We start from the raw sequence: 19371 nt of genomic DNA on the forward strand, positions 1-19371 counted from the left end.
AAATAGTATATTAGACAAGTAAAGATAAACGGAGGGAGTAATAATTAAATTTGGCACTTGTCGTTTGAAAAAATTATCAACAAGTATTTGTTATAGTTTAATCTCTCGCCCTTTTCATATCTTTATCAATTTCATCTCAAATTTATTAGCTAACAATCATTCAATGATTTCAATTTCATCCCAAATTTGTTCTCTAACAATCACCCAATTTCAATATAATCAACTATCATTAAATAACATATCGTTAAAATTTTATTTTTGATATATTTTTAATATAAACTTCATATAAATAACAATTGAATTTGTATATCGTTGCACTCAAAATTACTAACAACTTCTTTGATTCAATTTTAGTCACTATAATGAAACTTGGGGGATGTGGGTGAAGGGGTTGTATGAGAAATCTTTGACCGTATGAGAAGTTGGATACCATAAAAACTAATTAGTTTGACATTAGAGTAGAGTAGCTTTGTCTAAAATAGTTATTCTTTTCTTTTCCGCCCAAGAGGGATTTTTTTTTTCTAGACCAAATGGGGGAAATTACGGATATATATTTGTTTACGTGTTTTATGTAATATATCGATATTATATAAATAATAATATAATTGGGTAGGTATGATATATAATTATTTACTAAATGTGTATATATACATATATATTATTTATAAAATATTAACATATTACAATAGTCCATCTTTTTCAATGGGCTATTTTTTTTTAAAGAAAAAGTCTAGTTTTCTAAATAGTACGTATTGTTCACCATTTTCCTTTATGCTTCCCTTTGAATTGTCAATCATAGATTAGCCATTGTAAATCTCAAAGATACTAATTATGTTCTAATTAATAGTACTTGAGAAAAATAAATATAAGCATTTCTTTTTTTTAAAAAAAAAACAACAAAGATGGAAATTGGAAGGTAAAAGTAGTGGCCAAAGAAGAAGGAAAGTCGAAATGCACTTTTTGTTTTAGTTATTAGTAGTAATAAAGGTGACTCGATGGCCGAGTAATAAATGATAATAAGGTTATTTTGAATTTTAAAAATTATTCTAATGAATAGTTTGTTTAATGTCTCCACTTATTTTTTCTTGTTCTTATATCTACATTAATATGCAACTTTAAATAATTATTGGCAAACATTTTAAACTAATAATTGAATTTTGATATTTGTCGTTTAAAAAAATTACCAACCAGTAATCCTTATACTTAATCTCTCATCTTCTTTGTATCTTTATCAATTTCATCCCAAATTTATTCTCTAACAATCACTTAATAACCAATAAAATTAGCTATTATCATTAAATGACATGTCGTTAATTTTTTTGATACATTTTTAACGTAGATATCAATATATATACATATATAAAAATTGTATTTCATTTCACTCAAACTCGTTAATAACTTTTGTGATCCTTACCGTCTCTTTTCCTTCCATGAATGTATCTATATTAATTGATGTCTCAATTTGAAACATTATTAATTATCATATTGAATCGCTACATAGTATAACGATCCGTCAAAGATAAAATATTATTATCAACGTTAAATTTTATGCAACTAATTTTAGAAATATATAAGAATATAGCATGTTTAATCACTTATTATATAACTTATTCTTTTTTTGCCTAAGTCTTTTTTCAATAACCCAAATAAATTGTAAAGTTTTGACAATAATAATATAATTTTTTTATTGCGATAAAGTTGATGAATTATAAATAAAAAACTGATATGTATTAACTTGTAAATCATATATATTTTTTAAAATGCATCACAAATATATTGCGCATTGTATATTATTTATAAGTATACAACAAAAAGATCGAATAATATATACAAGTATATAAAATTTGACATTCACATATGTATACATGATGTTAATTACACACATGTATACTCTCTCAAGCAATCATTTTACATATCATTCATCATAATATCATTAATCATCTTAACAATACAAATTACCAATTCAATCCAATTTTTAAAGAATAAAAATAAAATCAATTTTTTTTCTTTTAAGAATACGAATTCAATAATCTGATCAACTAAAAATTTCGAAGACCTTAAATAAAAATATAATTTTTTTGATGTATACTCCAGAAATATGAAATTAATAATAATAAAAAAAGAGTCTCCAAACATATTAGAAGCGGAAGAGAGCTAAACCAAAAATTGGATGTAATTGACTGTTCTAAGAATGTTGTCTAGTTTTATTTCTATTAAAAAATTGATGGAGATTTTTTTCGATTAAATGTCATCTACTATAAGATATTGATTATTCACGAGACAGTGGAACAAAACTTACATGGAAAAATATAAATTTATTACAAATTTGCAAGTTTATAATTGAGCTTAGGCTGAAAATATGAGTGTTTATGACAAACTGATAGTCTCAGTATTTGTAAAAAATTGAAAATAAAAAATATGATGAAAAATACTTTTATCAGTAAAAAAATAATTTTTAAAAAATCACAATAGTATCATATACATGAAACTGTTATCACATCATTTTTTTTTACCAATCTATCTTCATTTAATAAATATCCAGTATGTTCAAGCATAAGGAAACTAATCTTGATTTTCATGACTCCATTCTTAATAAACTATTTATCCGAATTTTAAAATAATCTATCAATTATTATGATGTATAAAGATAACAATCAAAGCATATAAGATGAATATGATAAAGTATTTATATAAATAGTAGTAATAACTTATTATACATATTGACATGTATTATATTTAAGCTCCAAGACAAGTGACATATAAGTCGTCACACACGACCGTAAATATATTCTAATTTATTTTCTTTTAGCAATGCATCAATCAATTAGAGAGCATGGAGTTCTTTCAAAATTTCATTAGTAAACAATTAATTATAACTTAAATTCACTGGTCATAAGATAACACTCATTAAGTCATTATTTGCTTAGCAAATCATTATGCTAAATCAATAATAATACATCAATATGATTCAAAAGAACAAACAATAATTGTTGTTGAAATATAAAAAATCTCATATATATATTCTATATGAAGTCAATTTTGTTAGGGGACGCTTTATCTCTCAGTGATACTTTTCGGCACAAATTCAGATTTAATCGGGTTTCAATGTGAGTACCGAACAACGAATAAAAACCAAAAAAAAACATTGTCAATAAGCATCTAAAAAGTAACTAAGCATAAAATCTATGGATATAACTCCAAAGAAAAAATAATTGTAAAGATGAAGTGGAAGCAACTCTACAAAACAACTATATTTCAAATTAAATTAGAAATTTCTGGTTAATATATTGGTATTAAGATATTGCAAAAACAAAAAAAGATTATAAAGGTGAGACCAAACATATTAAGATCATCAATTTATCTTTTACCATACTTGAAAAATTCTACATTACTTTTAATAGGTTATAGTATATATAATTCATGCATAATAGCAATTTGTTCATATATATTAGCTTTCAAAATTACTTTTTATAGTATTACATGTGTTATCACATATCTATCCATAGGACATATAAACTATAACTCATAAGTCATTTATGTGTCACAATAGACTATTCATACGACACACAAATTATTCTCGTAATGTTATATGTGGTTTGATAATATATGTGCAAAAAGAAACAATTATTGTCTCTTTAGTTTTTATTAACCTTTTTCATCGTATACCTATGAATTAGAAAGAGAAATACAAACTGAAACATGTTATGCTACTTTTTTTTTTAAAATTTCATTTCGTTCTCTTCTTTTTGGATACAAAGCTTTATTTCTTTCTTTTTTAAAAAAAGTTATTCAATTATTAATAATTTCCATAAAAAATATATATTATTTCATATGTCATATCATTTTTAACAAGTAATTGCATGCATTATATATGTCAACCCATTTATTACTATTAACTGAGTCTCAAAATTATAAAATTAATCTCATTTAACAATTAAGTCTATATCAATTTATTCTACAAATAGCTATCATGAAAAGTTAGTAAAAAATTGGCTAGTTTTATGAGTTAAATGTTGTTAGTTAAGAATTATGGCAATGTGCTAATATTATTTAAATTCAATCCAATTTCTAATTCATTTGGCCCAAAGTAAATTTGAGCAAGTTATGACTCAATCCGTTCTAAACTTTTTTTCCATTTTAGCCTTTTTAATTACAGCCTACCCCGTTCAATTGACACCAAGTCATTCCATTTTAATCTTGTTAATTAAAGCCTAACTCGTTCAATTGATACCACTCTAGTTAAACACAATAATTGGGGCTAGGGATTAAAAGATGACTATTTTGTCCATTTGAAAAAATGAAAATTACATGGTTAAACAAATATATACTAGTTAATCAATCATCACAGCTATAGTTTTAGTTAATTATCATTCACAATCAACATTCAATGATAATTACATGGACTTGAGTTTCGAGTTTATATAATTTGTACGTTTGTATAATTTGAAATTTGTATAACTTTTGTATAGTATAATTTTTTATAACTGTTTAAAGTTCAGATGTTTGTGTTTGTATAAATTCGTTATTTTGAGTTTATACAAAAACTACTCAATTATACAAACGTACCTGCAAACTCATCCACAAATTATACAAACGAGACAACTTAAACTGTAATTATAATTCGTAAATATGCAAATTATAACTATGAAACATAATTAACTTTATTACAGTGGCTATTTGCGAAAATTCTCCTTAGAAAAAGTTATACATTTTGGGCCATTTTAGAAGATTAATTTTGGGCCCAAAAGTGTTTCTTCCCAACAATAAAACCTAAAGCCCTAGGTTTACATGTAAAAGCCATTGCCTTAGATTACCGCCTCTTTGCTCCTCCGCAGCAACAACTCTTGTGATCTCTTTCTCTACCGAATCAAATTGTAAATGTCTCTTTGCCTGCATTTCTTTACTTAGATACAATTGTCTGCATTTCGTTACTTAGATACCATTGTTTCTTGTAGTTTCTGTTTTGATTTGTAAAGTAAAAATGTGATCTTTTTGACATTCTTAGAGGTTTTACTGAGATGTGATGGATTTTAATCTCTTTTTCCCCGAACCGTGATGGAGAAAGTAGTTTTTCATACTATCTTATTGTTGAAATTAGTGAGGGTTCTTACCCTTTAACGTCTTAGGGTTCTTGGTATTTGTGGTAAATCTATGCTAGTGATGATAAGTTTTAACGGGGGTGTGAATGGAAATAGGGATTCTGGAGAGTAAAAATGTGATTTTTTTGATAATCTTAGGGGTTTTGCTAAGATGTGAAAGACTTTTATTCTCTTTTCGTACTATCTTATTGTTGGAATTAGCGAAGGTTCTTACTCTTTAATGTTTAGGGTTCTTGGTAGTTGTATTCATGGTAAATCTATGCAAGTGATGGTTAGTTTTGAAGGCTATGTGAATGGAAGTAGGAATTCTGGAGTGTAAAAAAGGCAATAGAATGGGTTATGGTGCTTGAATCATATAGATTATTATGTTCTGGGAAGTGGGTTGATGTGTGTGAGCTTAAGCTGTTATGGGGAACACACTATCTAATATTTAATTGTATTTTCAACATGCCCTCTCACATGCGGGCCTTATTATGCTTTTTGATAATGGGTGGTAGTGATGATTTATATCTTTATTCCTTGATAAAGGAAGCATTTTTTATGGAGGTCTTGTAATAAGATGGTGTTTGTCTAGCTCTATATTGGTAATTATTGTCATGTCTTCTGTTGAGTCTTCACTGTAGTTATATACTTATATTGTTGTCATGATTTCTGAAGTTTGCTGGTGCTTGCTGGTCTGCTTCTAATTTATAGTCACTAATACCTGTGAATTTATGCTGTTAATCTAGTGTCTTTTTGAGGACGTTGACTGCTACCATTTGATTCATTTTGTTTGGTTTTTGGAGCTTTTCTTGTTGTCACTTTTTTTGATGGTGCATCTGATTATTGTATAAACTGGATACAGTTTGATAAGAAAAGATGGTCAGAGTTAGCGTGTTGAATGATGCTCTCAAGAGCATGTACAATGCTGAGAAGAGGGGAAAGCGTCAGGTCATGATTAGACCTTCATCAAAAGTCATCATCAAGTTCCTCATTGTTATGCAGAAGCATGGTATGTTAGTTTCTTAACTGTATGCACTGCTGGCATCACCTTGTCATATTCTTACTTTTGGTATCCATGTGTAGGTTACATCGGAGAATTTGAGTACGTCGATGATCATAGGTCAGGAAAGATTGTTGTCGAACTGAACGGAAGGCTAAACAAGTGTGGTGTTATTAGTCCTCGCTTTGATGTTGGAGTTAAGGAGATTGAAGGATGGACTGCTAGATTGCTCCCTTCTCGACAGGTATAGTTATTAATATAATTCGCTTTGTTCCCTTGATCAATATATGGAACTCCATTTCTGGTCATCTTCAATTTGGGCCTGGCTTCTGTCTTCTGAAATGATTGTCGGGGTGAATGTTATGTCATGGTCATAGCCTTGTGAAATAGACATTTTTAATGTTTGATTCTTTACTTCTTTGATGAATCATGACTTGCTAAATTATGGTTCTCCTTGAGCAGTAGAAAATCTTGAGTAATTTGGGCAAGCACCTGTAATGCTTAAAAGATCCGCTCATTTGTAAATGTCACACAGCAAGCACTCTTTGTAGATGCTTGCAGTTGAGGCTCTCCTGGTTATTCTGTATATTATCTATTTTTATGTTTTGATGTTTACTTATTGGTTTCAACTTGCAGTTTGGGTACATTGTGCTGACTACCTCAGCTGGAATCATGGACCATGAAGAGGCTAGGAGAAAGAATGTTGGTGGAAAAGTTCTTGGTTTCTTTTATTGAGTCGTGTTGACAAGGATGAAAACTTTGGTTTTGCTGTTTGTTGGCTCGTTATAACCGCCCTTTTTTCTGTTTTTCTCATTACCATCAAATTTAGTAGGGATTTTATTGAAAATTTTGAGACAGTTATCAGATTTTGTTGAGAAAGTTGCTGGTGTTTATTGCCTGTTCATCTTTATTGGGGCGTGTCTATTGACATCCAAAGTTTGTTGTAGATTTGCATGTTTGTGTTTCTCCCGAGTATGAATGGAAAGGGAAAGGTCTCTTTTCTTCCAAGTCTTGTTAGAGCAAGCATAAATGTTAAATTTCTAGTAATGTGTTTTTGTGGTTATTATCCCATATACTTGCCAGAATAAAGTAAACAGTAAATTCGATTTACTATTTGTGAAAAGATCACAACATAAAATTGACCATATAGTTTGTGTATTCGTAAAGATGTTCAATTTAAGGTTTCCATTGATTTCTTTGTCATGTTACTTGGTCTTGTATAATTAATTTTGCTTCTTGAATTAAAAATGTAACACAGGATGTAAGACTGGGCACGGGACCTGGTTGTATCGGTACCGTTGTGGTACCATTTTGGTTTGGTAGTATTTGGGACGGAATGGGATACATTGAATCAGTAAATCATTTCTAATTAAAATTAAAAATTGTATTTTGTCATTGTTTTATACTTTTATTAGCTTTTCTTTTTTGTTTATTTAATTTTTTAAAATTACAAACTTAAGTTATTTAAATTACAAGTTATAAGTATAACTTAATAATTTATAAACTTATAAACTTCAAAAGATTCAAATCTTGGGAACTTATAACATAAGCTCAAAAACTTGAAAAAAAAACTTTATTGAACTTAACTTCCAAACTTAAGAAAGTAAAAATTAAAAAAAATATATCTTTAAAATAAACTTAAGTAAAATTACATTTTAAATTTTGAAATTAAATACTATAAAGTATAAACTATTAAAGTAAGAAAAATAAAAAATATTCATATTTTCATAATTCAAAATAACTAATTTTTTTTTTTTTTTTTAAATAGGTGTTGTCCTGTTTATCCCATCCCATTTCGATCTGTTCTGGTTCTATCTAGGTATATAGTGGGACGGAACGGAATCCAACCTCCATCCCGGTAATTTCGGTTCGGTTTATTCCGATACCGAGTAACAACTAGGTCAAACCGTCCTGTTCCGATCTGGTAGTCCCGTTCCGATCCGGTGCCCAGCCTTTGATAGGCTACTTATGTTAACTATAACTCTATCATTATGACTAAGGGTGTTCACGGGTTGGTTTGAATCAGTTATTGGTTAAAATCAAAACCAAATCAACTTAATCGGTTTTTAAATTATCAAAACCAAATCAAATCAAATATAATATACATTTATCGGTTTGGTGGTTATCGGTTTTCGGTTTGGTTTGTTTTGGTTATTCGGTTATGAACCATACACAAAAATAAAAGAAACAATTCATTCAAAATGTGAAAAAAGTGACAACAATCCATTCAAAACGAAAAATAGTTAGAATGACTTAAATTACTGAACTTTCGATCACTAAATTTACTATCAATAAAACTTTAAAATTCACTATATTGGCCTAGAAGGAAAAGACAAAAACATTTTCAGTCCCACAAAGAATTGTCATAGACACTCATATACATGAAATCAATAAGATAAATGTTTCATCTTGGACGTTTTTGTTTTCAATAAGTAAATTATAAAGAAATTTTAATGAAAATATGTGTAAGATCTTTAAAATTATTTATAAAAACAATATATTAAGTATGTATATTAATAAAATATATGTATATAATTCATCGATTCGGTTATTTCTTCGGTTTTTTTTTGAATAAAACCATAACCAAACCAAATACTATCGATTTTCAAAAATCTAAAACCAAACCAAACCCAAATAAAATCGGTTTTATTTTATTGATTTGGTTCAATTTTTCGATTTGGATCGGTTTTTATCCAAACCGTGAACACCCCTAATTTTGACCTTTTGCTTCGTATTGACACAAGATCTATAATTTATTGTATTTTTGTATAATTTTTTGATCGTCTTTTTATTTTGAAGTATTATTTGGTTCTTATTTATTTCTCTTCTTTTCCCTACCAAGCGAAAATGGTCTAACATAAGGTGATAAATATCTAAAACTAGTTATGTTTCATGTATCCATTATTAGGAGTATTAATTTTGTATAGTTTTTACTTTCAATTAATTTTATCTAGTTAAGAGTATGTAGCTGGCATATTAATAAAAAATTATCAAACTTCTACGCAAAACGATAGTAAAATTGTCTAAATAAGAGAATTTTCAGTCTCAATAATTTTTTAAATTTGATGATGAATGCAACAGAACATATAAAGTTCCTTAATATTTGTCATTTCACAAAATTAATGTATAAATAGCACTATTCTTTCTATTTTACGCTTGCGAGTTATCTTGAAAATATATATTTCACCAACGTAGAAAAATTGAGTGAGTAATTTATGTTCCTTGGTCAAATTAATTAATCAAAATAAATAAATTAATTTTAATTAATTGAAAAACTTAACTTCAAAAAATCATTAAATAAAAATAGAATTATAAACTTATTTAGTTTCTTAACGCACATGAAACCTACTATGGAGACATGTAAATAAGAATGGAGGGAGTATAAACATAACAAGAAATAAAATAAAAATTAAAATATTTTAAAACCATATTATAGAAAAATGTAACATAGTATTATTTTAGGATAAACTACCTTATTAGACATACATCACTACTATATATACTAATATTATCTTTACTTTTAAACAATTACATATATTACCACTTTTAGTATTTTATACCATATATTGATATATTATTTGAAAATACTATTAGATACCCACATCCCTTAAAACTATTATTGATTAATTATCTGCTTAAATAACTCTTTCACTCCAAATCAACCACTATCTCTTAATTCTCCCCTCCCATGTTTATCACTCAATTATGTCTCCTCCTTTCTGATTCAAGAATTTCACCTTACAATTTCATTTCAACAATAGTTAATCTACTCTCTTCTTCTCAAGATATCATCACCACAAATTCTCCTGAACCCAAATATCATTTTGTATTGTTCATTTATCACGAGTTCCAATCACAGTAACTGCTACAGAGAAAACTTTCAATTCATAGTGGGTCTTGATTGTTTGTCTCCGAAAGAAATGGATCTTAGTTTTGATTATGTTATGCCACAATGCAAAAGGATCAAAGGGAATATTGTAGAGAGTTTTTGTTTGCTGGTGTTCTTCTAAGACTTTCTTTGGTTACTGTGATATGGATGTGGTAGTACCAACATTACTTTGATATAGCCCTTGAAACATGTGTATCCAATAAGTAGTAATCTTAATTAAGATCCGAGTTGTATTTTTAGTAATGGGGTATCTGAACATGTATATGTATCCACTATATATTAAATTTTGGATACATGATTTTTAACAACACAATGATATTAATGATACAACAGGTACTCTATAGTCGTGATTTGCTCATAGATTCACGTGTTTCAACTACATTTCATATTTAGATACATATAATTAAATGTATATGCTTATTATGTATTCGAGATACATGTTGTTGGATATAACGTATGAAATTTAGATACACATAATTAGATGTATATGCTTCTTCTTTTTGTATATTCCATATTTAGATACATATAATTAGATGTATGTGTTTACTATGTATTCGAGATACAAGCTTTTGGATATAACACATGCAATTGATACTTGATACGTCAAATTCATACTAGATACATATAAAACATACATGAAATTAATATATATATATATACACATACATAAAATTAATACTAGATACGTATAACAAATACATGAAATTAATGCTAGATACATATGAATGTACTTGTATGGCACTCATGTATCTAAATGTTTAGTTTGTTGGATACATCATATATTGATAATCGATATATCAAATTAATGAATTTATTATTTTAAGAGTAATAATTTGAAATTAATCAAATTACATTACCAAGATATACATGTTTTTATCTTATATTAATAATATTAATGAATTTACTATTTCAAAGAATAATAAAATGAAATTAATTATCTATGTATTTTGAAAATCCTCAATTACTCCTCTAATTAAGGAAATAAGTTACAACCAATTAATTTAAATAAATAAATTTTGTACAATTTTAAAATTCGACAGATACATGTATCTCATGAATTCACACTCATGTATCCTAATCATAAAATATGGTAGATAAAGTAATATTTGAAACTATTGAAAATCTTAACAATTAAGACCTAAACTAGTGAGATTTATGTGATTTGCCCATTATTTTATACATATATGGAAGCTCAATGGAATTTCCATTCGGTCAAAAAATGATTTTGGGCCCAAGTGCTTCTTCCTAACAATAAAACCTAAAACCCTACGTTTATAAGTAAAAACCAGTGCTTTAGATTTCCGCCTCTTTGCTCCTCCGCAGCGACAACTCTTGTGATCTCTTTCTCTACCGAATCAAAGCGTAAGTGTCTCTTTGACTGCATTTCTTTACTTAAATACCATTGTTTCTTGTAGTTTCTGTTTAGATTTGTCAAGTAAAAATATGATCTTTTTCACTTTCTTAGAAGCTTTGCTGTGAGGTGATGACTTTTGATCTCTTTTTTTCCCGACCCATGATGGAAAAAGTAGTTTTTCTTACTATCTTATTGCTGATATTAGCTACGCTTCTTACCCTTTAACGTTTTAGGCTTCTTGGTAGTTGTATTTATTGTAAAATTTATGCTAGTGATGAATGGAAGTAGGAATTTGGAGAGTAAAAATGTTATCATTTTTGACAATCTTTGAGGCTTTGCTGTGATGTGATGGCTTTTAACCTCTTTTTTTTTCCCACTCATGATGGAGAAAGTAGTTTTTCATACTATGTTATTGTTGATATTAGCTAGGGTTCTTACCCTTTAACGTTTTAGGGTTCTTGGTTGTTGTATTTATGGTAAAATTTATGCTAGTGATGAACTGATGATTAGTTTTAACAGGGGTGTGAATGGAAGTAGGAATTTGGAGTGTAAAAATGTGATCTTTTTTGACAGTCTTACAGGTTTTGCTGTGAAATGATGGATTTTAATCTCTTTTTTTTTTCCGACCCATGATGGAGAAAGTAGTTTTTCATACTTTCTTATTGTTGAAATTAGTGAGGGTTCTTACCCTTTTATGTTTTAGGGTTCTTAGTAGTTGTATTTATGGTAAATCTATGTGAGTGCTGATTAGTTTTAATGGGGGGTGTAATTGGAAGTAGGAATTTGGAAAGTAAAAGAGGCAATAAAATGGGTTATGGTGCTTTAAGCAAATAGTTTATGATGTTCTGTGTAAGTGGGTTGATGTGTGTGATCTTGTTCTATTAGAGAGAATACACTTCTATTGTTGAATTGTATTCTCAATACTCCCTCTCACATATGGACCTTATTATGCTTTTTGATAACGGGTGGTGGTGAGAATTTGTTTCTTGTTCTTTTATAAAGGCAGCTTATTGATGTAGGTCTGTATATTGGTAATTATTGTGTTGCCTTCTGTTGAGTCCTCACCGTGGCTATATTGTTGTCATGATTTCTGAAGATTGCTGGTCTGTTTCTAATCTATAGTTACTAATACATGTGAATTTGTGCTGTCAACCTAGTGTCTTTGTGAGGACATTGACTATATCTTGCTACCATTTGATTCTTTTTGTTTGTTTTTTGGAGCTATTTTTGTGGTTACTTTTTTCGATGGTGCATCTGATTATTGCATAGACTGGATACAGTTAGATAAGAAAAGATGGTCAGAGTTAGTGTGCTGAATGATGCTCTCAAGAGCATGTACAATGCTGAAAAGAGGGGAAAGCGTCAGGTCATGATTAGACCTTCATCAAAAGTCATCATCAAGTTCCTCATTGTTATGCAGAAGCATGGTATGTTAGTTTCTTAACTGTATTCACTGCTAGCATCACCCTATCATTTTCTTATTGTTGGTATCTATGTGTAGGTTACATCGGAGAATTTGAGTACGTCGATGATCATAGGTCCGGAAAGATTGTTGTCGAACTGAATGGAAGGCTAAACAAGTGTGGTGTCATTAGTCCTCGCTTTGATGTTGGAGTCAAGGAGATTGAAGGATGGACTGCTAGATTGCTTCCTTCCCGACAGGTATAGTGATTAATATATTCACTTTGTTCCCTTGATCAATATATAGAACTCCATTTCTGGTTCCAAATTGAGCCTTGCTTCTAGCTTCCGAAATGATTGTTGGGGTGAACAAGTCGTGGTCATATTAGCTTGTGAAATAGACATAATTAATTTTTGATTCCTTACTTCTTTGTTGAAACAAGTCATGGTCATATTAACTTGTGAAATAGACATTATTAATTTTTGATTCCTTCTTTGCTGAATCATGAATTGGCTTGCTATATGAGTGTTTAACCAATGTTTCATTGTGAAATTTGAAAAACGTAGTTTTGTTTCAAAGGGAAAAAAATGATATTTGAAAATTAGTGCTTCTTCTTAAGCATTAAAAATCTTGAGTACTCGGGGCAATCATCTGTAATGCTTACAGGACCCATCCATTTATAATTGTCACATAGCAAGTGCTCTTTGTAGATAGCAGTTGAGTCTCTCTCTCCTGTAAAGGAAGCATTCCTGTCTATCCAAAGGAGAAATTTTTTATCCTATGGCTTGGCTAACAGAGTCTCGATCTGCTGTTATTTTTGTATTAGTCCATGTGAAGTGTGTTTCTTTGAAGAAGTATCTGAACAGTCATTGTGGATTGAAGCATCATATGTAGTTCATACTTGATACTAAGCAAATGAAATTGCAGACATTTTCTGCGATCACAGATGGAGTAAAAGTCGTACTTGTTTGTCAGTTTTATTTTGTATAGTCTATTTTATGTTTTGATCTTTGCATATTGGTTTTCAACTTGCAGTTCGGGTACATTGTGCTGACTACCTCAGCTGGTATCATGGACCACGAAGAGGCTAGGAGAAAGAATGTTGGTGGAAAAGTTCTTGGTTTCTTTTATTGAGTCATGTTGAAAAGGATGAAAACTTTGGTTTTGCTGTTTGTTGGCTCGTTGTAACCGACCTTTTTCTGTTTTTCTCGTTACCATCAAATTTATTGAAAATTTTGAGACAATTATCAGATTTTGTTGAAAAACTTGCTGGTGCTTATTGCCTGTTGAGACAATTGACATCTAAAGTTGTAGATATGTTTGTGTTTTTTTACTAGTATAGAAGGTAAGAGAAACGTCCTCTTTTCTTCTAGTCTTGTTAGCTTCTATAGAGCAAGCATACATGTTAAAATTCTGGTAAAATGAACCAAGAAGGTTTGATAGTGAGTTTGTGTTCAAGTATACCATTTGTGTAAACAGTGAAGATAATTTTCTTAGATGTATTTGGTTATTAGGTCTTATAGCTCAGTTGTTTAAACTAGAATAGAAATTTTTTGAAAAGAAAAATCAGTTTTTTTAGGGGTAATTCATTTTGCTATCTTGAAATAACTATGTAACATAGGATACTTATATTAGCAATAGCTCATATTGACACGATAATTTATAATTTATACTACTTTTTGTATATTTTTGAATGTCTTAACTTTTAATTTTAAAGTATTTACTTAATTAGTTCTTATTTTTTAATTTTTGCTTTTTCCTACTTATGGGTGTAATCAATATGATAGTGATATCAATAAAGTATAATTCTTTGTTTTCATACGAGGGGAAATTTTATTGAATTTAATTTTTATTTTATGTCTCTTTCTTTTCCCTACAGAGCTACACTTCAATGGTCTTACATAATGTGATAAATATCTAAAATTAGTTATATTTCAGTTATTCACTATCATTTATTTTTTGTAATTATTGTTCTCAATTAATTTTATCTAGTTATGTAGCTGACATATTATTCAAACATTACCAATCTTCTATGCAAAACTAGTAAATTTATCTAAATAAGAGAATTTTTCTGTTTCTATAATTTTTTTATATTTGATCAATGAAACAAAAAAAACAAAGATTGATGTGAACACAACAAGATTTTTTTTTAAAAAAACTTTTAAAACTATATATAGAAAAATGTAAGCTATAAGTTGATAACTTATAAGGATTATATGCTGCTCAAAATGATTTTACGTTTATGATCTTTGCGTCTAATTTTTATTAACCTGCTCAAAATATAAAGATCACATCACAAAATTGACATAGTGAAAGAGAATTTTCTTAGAGGTCTTTTGTTATTAGGTCTTATATCTCATTTGTTTAAACTAGAGGGAAATTTTTGAAGAGAAAATCAGTTTTTTTCTATGAGTAATTTATTTTGCTTCTTGAACTACATATGTAACATAGGCTACTTATATTAGCAATATCTCACATAGACACGACAACTTATAATTTATACTATTTTTCTTTAAAGTTTTTTGAATGTTTAACTTTTAATTTTAAAGTATTACTTATTTGGTTCTTATTTTTTTATTTTTACTTTTTCCTACTTATGGTGTAATCAATATGATAGTGATAGCAATAAAGTATAATTGTTTGTTTTCATACGAGGGGAAATTTTATTGAATTTAATTTTTTTTTATGCCTCTTCTTTTCCCTAAAAAGTGATATCTTAATGATCTTACGTAATGTGATAAATATCTAAAATTGGTTATATTTCAGTCATCCACTATCATTTATTTTTTGTAGTTATTGCTCTCAATTAATTTTATCTAGTTATGTAGCTGACGTATAATTCAAATATTATCAATCTTCTATGCAAAACTAGTAAATTTATCTAAATAAGAGAATTTTTTTGTTTCTATAATTTTTTTTTTATATTTGATCAATGAAATAGAATAAACAAAGATAGATATGAACACAACAAATTTTTTTTTTTTTTTAAAACTTTTAAAATCATATATAGAAAAATGTAAGCTGTAAGTTTATAACTTATAAGTATTATATGCAGCTCAAAATGATTTTACGCTTATGACCTTTGCGTCTAATTTTTAATAACCTGCTCAAATTCAATCTAGTTAACCCGTTTATTTGACTTCTATCCAAATTGAGAAGAACTAAATTTTCCTGCATATGAATAGATAGAGCTCTATTCCCCTTTCTCCTCTATATATATTTCTCCACTTCATTTCTTAGTGAAATATGTGAGACAATTGCTTCTTTCTTTTAATATTTTATAAAGATTATAAATTGACTCCAAGATAGTTAGATTCTTGAAAGGATAGGCCCTTCTTCATCTTTTTCTCAAAAATTTCGACTTCTCTATTTCTTTAGACAAGAAAAATGACATTCCAAAAAATCAACACTAGTTTGGTATTGATCATATTTTTTGCAGTTCAGTACACTGGTTCAACACAAAACAATAATAATATTCATTTCGTTGTAAGTATTGTCTGTTCATTTAATTTATTTTTTTTGCATTATTAAAGTTATGGTTTGTGTTGTGTACTAATCAATTTTATCTTGTACTATCAACAGATTGAAGAAACTTCTTTCGATAGGCTTTGCCAATCGAAGAAGATTCTTACTGTCAACGGACGATTCCCAGGGCCTACCATATATGCGCGCGCTGGAGAAACGTTGGCCCTAGACGTTGAAAACAGAGGGAAGGACAACGTTACAATGTTTTGGTACACAATTCAAATTATCAAGAAATCCTACTTTTCATTGTTTTTGTTTGTTTAAGTAATTTGTTACTTTTGGTGACTCTATTTTGTTCTTTCTAAAATTAAGTTGTAGGCGCGTGGGTAGACACGTGAAGTTTGATCAAGTGGAATGGCTAGTTGAGGCAGGGTCTACAGTAAGAAAAAATATCACAATATCTGACGACGACGAAGGGACGCTATGGTGGCATGCCATGAACATCTGGCAACGCGCCACTGTTCATGGCGCTTTCATTGTCCATCCAAAACCCGGAAAGCCTGATGATCATGCCAATATTCCCATCATTTTAGGTATATAAGTTAAATAATATTCGAATAATTTAGTTTTAAGTAATTTATTTCAAAATCTTAAGTCGTTTACTAACATATATTTTCTTTTTGTTTGATTAATTCTTCACAATTTCACCAGGTGAATGGTGGAAGAAGGATGTCAAGGAGGTCTTCCTTGAATATATTGACTCAGGCAGTGACACAAAATCCGACGCTTTCACGGTTAATGGACAGCCTGGTGACTTCTACCCTTGTTCAAACAATGGTATGTATAAGTCATTCCGTTCAATTTATTTATATCAAACTTAATTAATCTAATAAAAATTAAAATCTTTGTATCCGATCTCTTTAATTAGACATTAATAATAGTCAAGGAAAAGACATGGCTTTTTTCCAAGTAATGGTGGAAGGGGCTTTAAAATTTGATAAAAGAAAGATGCATTAGCTCTGTTATTATGTCGTAATTGTATTGAAATTTTAAAAAGAAAAATCAGTTCTCCCATCTATCAAACTAGTTTTTTTCGGTTGGACTCTTCTGTTTTATTTTTAACATTGTTTTTTTTTGTTTTGCGATTCTGTCCATATGGGCCAGTAAGTTTTTACTTATTATTTTCTCGAGTTATTTGTTGCACTAGTTTTAATGTTCTTTTATTAATTAAAATGGACAGGAACTTTTAGGATTGTAGTGGATACTGGGAAGAAATATCTTCTCAGAATTGTGAACACTGCAATCCATAACAACCTTCACGTTGGGATCGCAAGGCACAACTTAACCGTAATCGCGATGGATGGAAGTCCTATAGCAAAGCAATTTACAACAGACTACGTCGAATTGACTAGACAACACTCGATTGATTGCATCTTCGAGGCAAACCAGCAACCAAATTATTATTATATGGTTGCAGTAACGAATATTAGCGAGGCGTATGACACGAATAAAATTACAACCGCCATCATAGAATACCAAGGGAGTTACATACCCTCTTTACCACCCCTTCTACCTCTTCTTCCCAACTTTTCCCCCAACTACGATAAAAGTTCTAGTAGGGATTATTTATATGTAATAATGACTTTTGTAATTTTGGGTTTATTTTTTTGTACGACATTCGTTGTTTGGTATAGGCAGACTAATAGGGCTCATAGAAGCGCAACGGTCACTCCCATGTAAATTGTAGTACTTATAATAAAGTTTTAGATTGATGCTTATATTTGAAAAATTACAAATTGTACCCCAATAACATGTCAACATCGTCTATGTATTTATTTTGTGTATATGTAAGCTTATGTTTAGCGAGCCTTACCATATGGCACATTGTTAAACAAATAGTCCTCTTTGTTTGTATTATGCTACGAGGTGAGAGTTGAATTGGACTTGCTTAAACTCACCCTGGGAAGTGTATGGCTTCTTAAAACTAGGTGTATTTTTAAGCTTCTCCGAGTCTTCTAAATACACATAACATTGTCTGAGCTGCAACTCTGTAATGGATTAATCCGTAAAATTCAAAACATAATAATCACTAATAAAGCAGCTGATTAAGGACTTGAACTTACATCGGAGGACTTGTCGTATCTCAAAGTGCTCCACATCCTTCAGCAAGATAACCACTGAAGAATTAAACGAAAAATCAAGCCCAAAAAGAGAACTCAGAGCTCATATTCACACAATGCAAAAGTAGAAACTTACAAGTTCTTTTAGCTGACAAACTTCACAATTCATGGTTGATGATTCCTCTTTAGTAAATACTTCACAAATAAAGTCGCGATTGATTGAGGAGACGGGGTAAGTAATTATAATTATAATAAACCCTAGAGTGCAGTTTGATTTAGCCATGCGAACTGGAGAAAACGCAGAGCTGAATTTCGCAAACGTAGTGGAGTAATTTGTAGTTATCTTTGATTACAATTTATGGATTTCACTATATTTGATTTTGGACTTCTTCTGGAGTTAGTTAAATTAAACAACAAAATATATCTTGCGCAAATACTGAAAATTAAATAATTTGTATATTGTCGAGTAATCAAAAAGCCAGGTTTAATCTTAAGACAAGGCGATCCCCTGTACCCTTCCTCTTTAATCTTGCTACTAAGGTTTTATTTAGATCCTTAAATATGTTCAATAATCATGAAAAGTTTACCCCCTTCACTGTCCTATTATTAATCACTTGGCTTATGCTGATGATATTGTCATTTTTAGTAGTGGTAAGTCTTCTTCTCTGAGACTCGTTATGAGCATTGTATAAATGACTATGGCAAGTAGAAAAGGTTTAATTGCTACCAAATGGAGCAGTTGGTGGGACGGACAGTTCAAGCAGCAATTTCTAGAACTTTCTCAGGATGCAAATTAGCTCTACCTTGGAGTGATCTTTGTCAGAATATTATCAATCTGCAACCCACTCTTAGAATCCTCCTGGTGTGCTGGCAGAAGCCTGATTCGTGGTACCTGAAAGTAAACACAGATGAAAGCTTCAACATGAATGATGGCAGAGCAGGACTAGGGGGTGCACTCAGATATGAACACGGGGAGCTTATTATGGAATTTTCTATCGCTGTGCAGTGAGTGCTCTAGTCATAATATAGCAGAAGCTAAGGCAACATGGTTTGAAGGCAA

General features: G+C 29.6%; 3 protein-coding genes and 1 pseudogene across 7 annotated transcripts in view; all 4 read left to right on the forward strand.

The window, feature by feature from the left end:
* The first annotated feature begins 4809 nt into the window (after nt 1-4809).
* The window catches only part of LOC125834104 (40S ribosomal protein S15a-1), a 43429-nt gene continuing 28867 nt past the window's right edge, over nt 4810-19371 (forward strand). Inside the window, exons 1-4 of one of the 4 annotated variants that reach the window (XR_007443321.1) lie at nt 4810-4874; nt 12605-12751; nt 12826-12986; nt 13762-13934. Coding sequence is in view for 1 of the 4 variants with exons in the window: in XM_049513287.1 (XP_049369244.1) it covers nt 12619-12751; nt 12826-12986; nt 13762-13860 (393 nt within the window). In the remaining 3 variants the exon portion in view is untranslated. Of the gene's footprint in view, nt 4875-11191; nt 11333-12604; nt 12752-12825; nt 12987-13761; nt 13992-19371 lie in introns of those variants that run through there. The other 3 variants (XR_007443322.1, XR_007443323.1, XM_049513287.1) reach the window with 3 other exon arrangements.
* The window catches only part of LOC125834049 (40S ribosomal protein S15a-1-like), a 52724-nt pseudogene continuing 38166 nt past the window's right edge, over nt 4814-19371 (forward strand).
* LOC125834105 (40S ribosomal protein S15a-1) overlaps nt 4814-19371 on the forward strand; it is a 43425-nt gene continuing 28867 nt past the window's right edge. Inside the window, exons 1-4 of one of the 2 annotated variants that reach the window (XR_007443324.1) lie at nt 4814-4874; nt 5944-6090; nt 6165-6325; nt 6718-6875. Coding sequence is in view for 1 of the 2 variants with exons in the window: in XM_049513288.1 (XP_049369245.1) it covers nt 5958-6090; nt 6165-6325; nt 6718-6816 (393 nt within the window). In the remaining variant the exon portion in view is untranslated. Of the gene's footprint in view, nt 4875-5943; nt 6091-6164; nt 6326-6717; nt 6961-19371 lie in introns of those variants that run through there. The other variant, XM_049513288.1, reaches the window with a different exon arrangement.
* Nucleotides 16114-17931, forward strand: LOC125834048 (laccase-14-like). The gene is made up of 5 exons (XM_049513222.1): nt 16114-16212; nt 16309-16460; nt 16564-16784; nt 16903-17028; nt 17432-17931. Exons 1-5 carry the CDS (start codon nt 16114-16116, stop codon nt 17929-17931), a joined length of 1098 nt encoding a protein of 365 aa, XP_049369179.1.

The sequence above is a fragment of the Solanum verrucosum genome, unplaced genomic scaffold (genome assembly GCF_900185275.1).
Source record: "Solanum verrucosum unplaced genomic scaffold, falcon-dt-bn FXZP01000108.1, whole genome shotgun sequence".
Lineage (NCBI taxonomy): Eukaryota > Viridiplantae > Streptophyta > Magnoliopsida > Solanales > Solanaceae > Solanum > Solanum verrucosum.

What these genes read in the sequence shown, in the direction of transcription:
- LOC125834048 (XM_049513222.1), top strand. Translation starts at nt 16,114, where the DNA reads ATGACATTCCAAAAAATCAACACTAGTTTGGTATTGATCATATTTTTT. An exon ending in GACAACGTTACAATGTTTTG is followed by an intron (nt 16,461 to 16,563) that starts GTACACAATTCA and finishes TCTAAAATTAAG; the next exon opens with TTGTAGGCGCGTGGGTAGAC. An exon ending in CTACCCTTGTTCAAACAATG is followed by an intron (nt 17,029 to 17,431) that starts GTATGTATAAGT and finishes TAAAATGGACAG; the next exon opens with GAACTTTTAGGATTGTAGTG.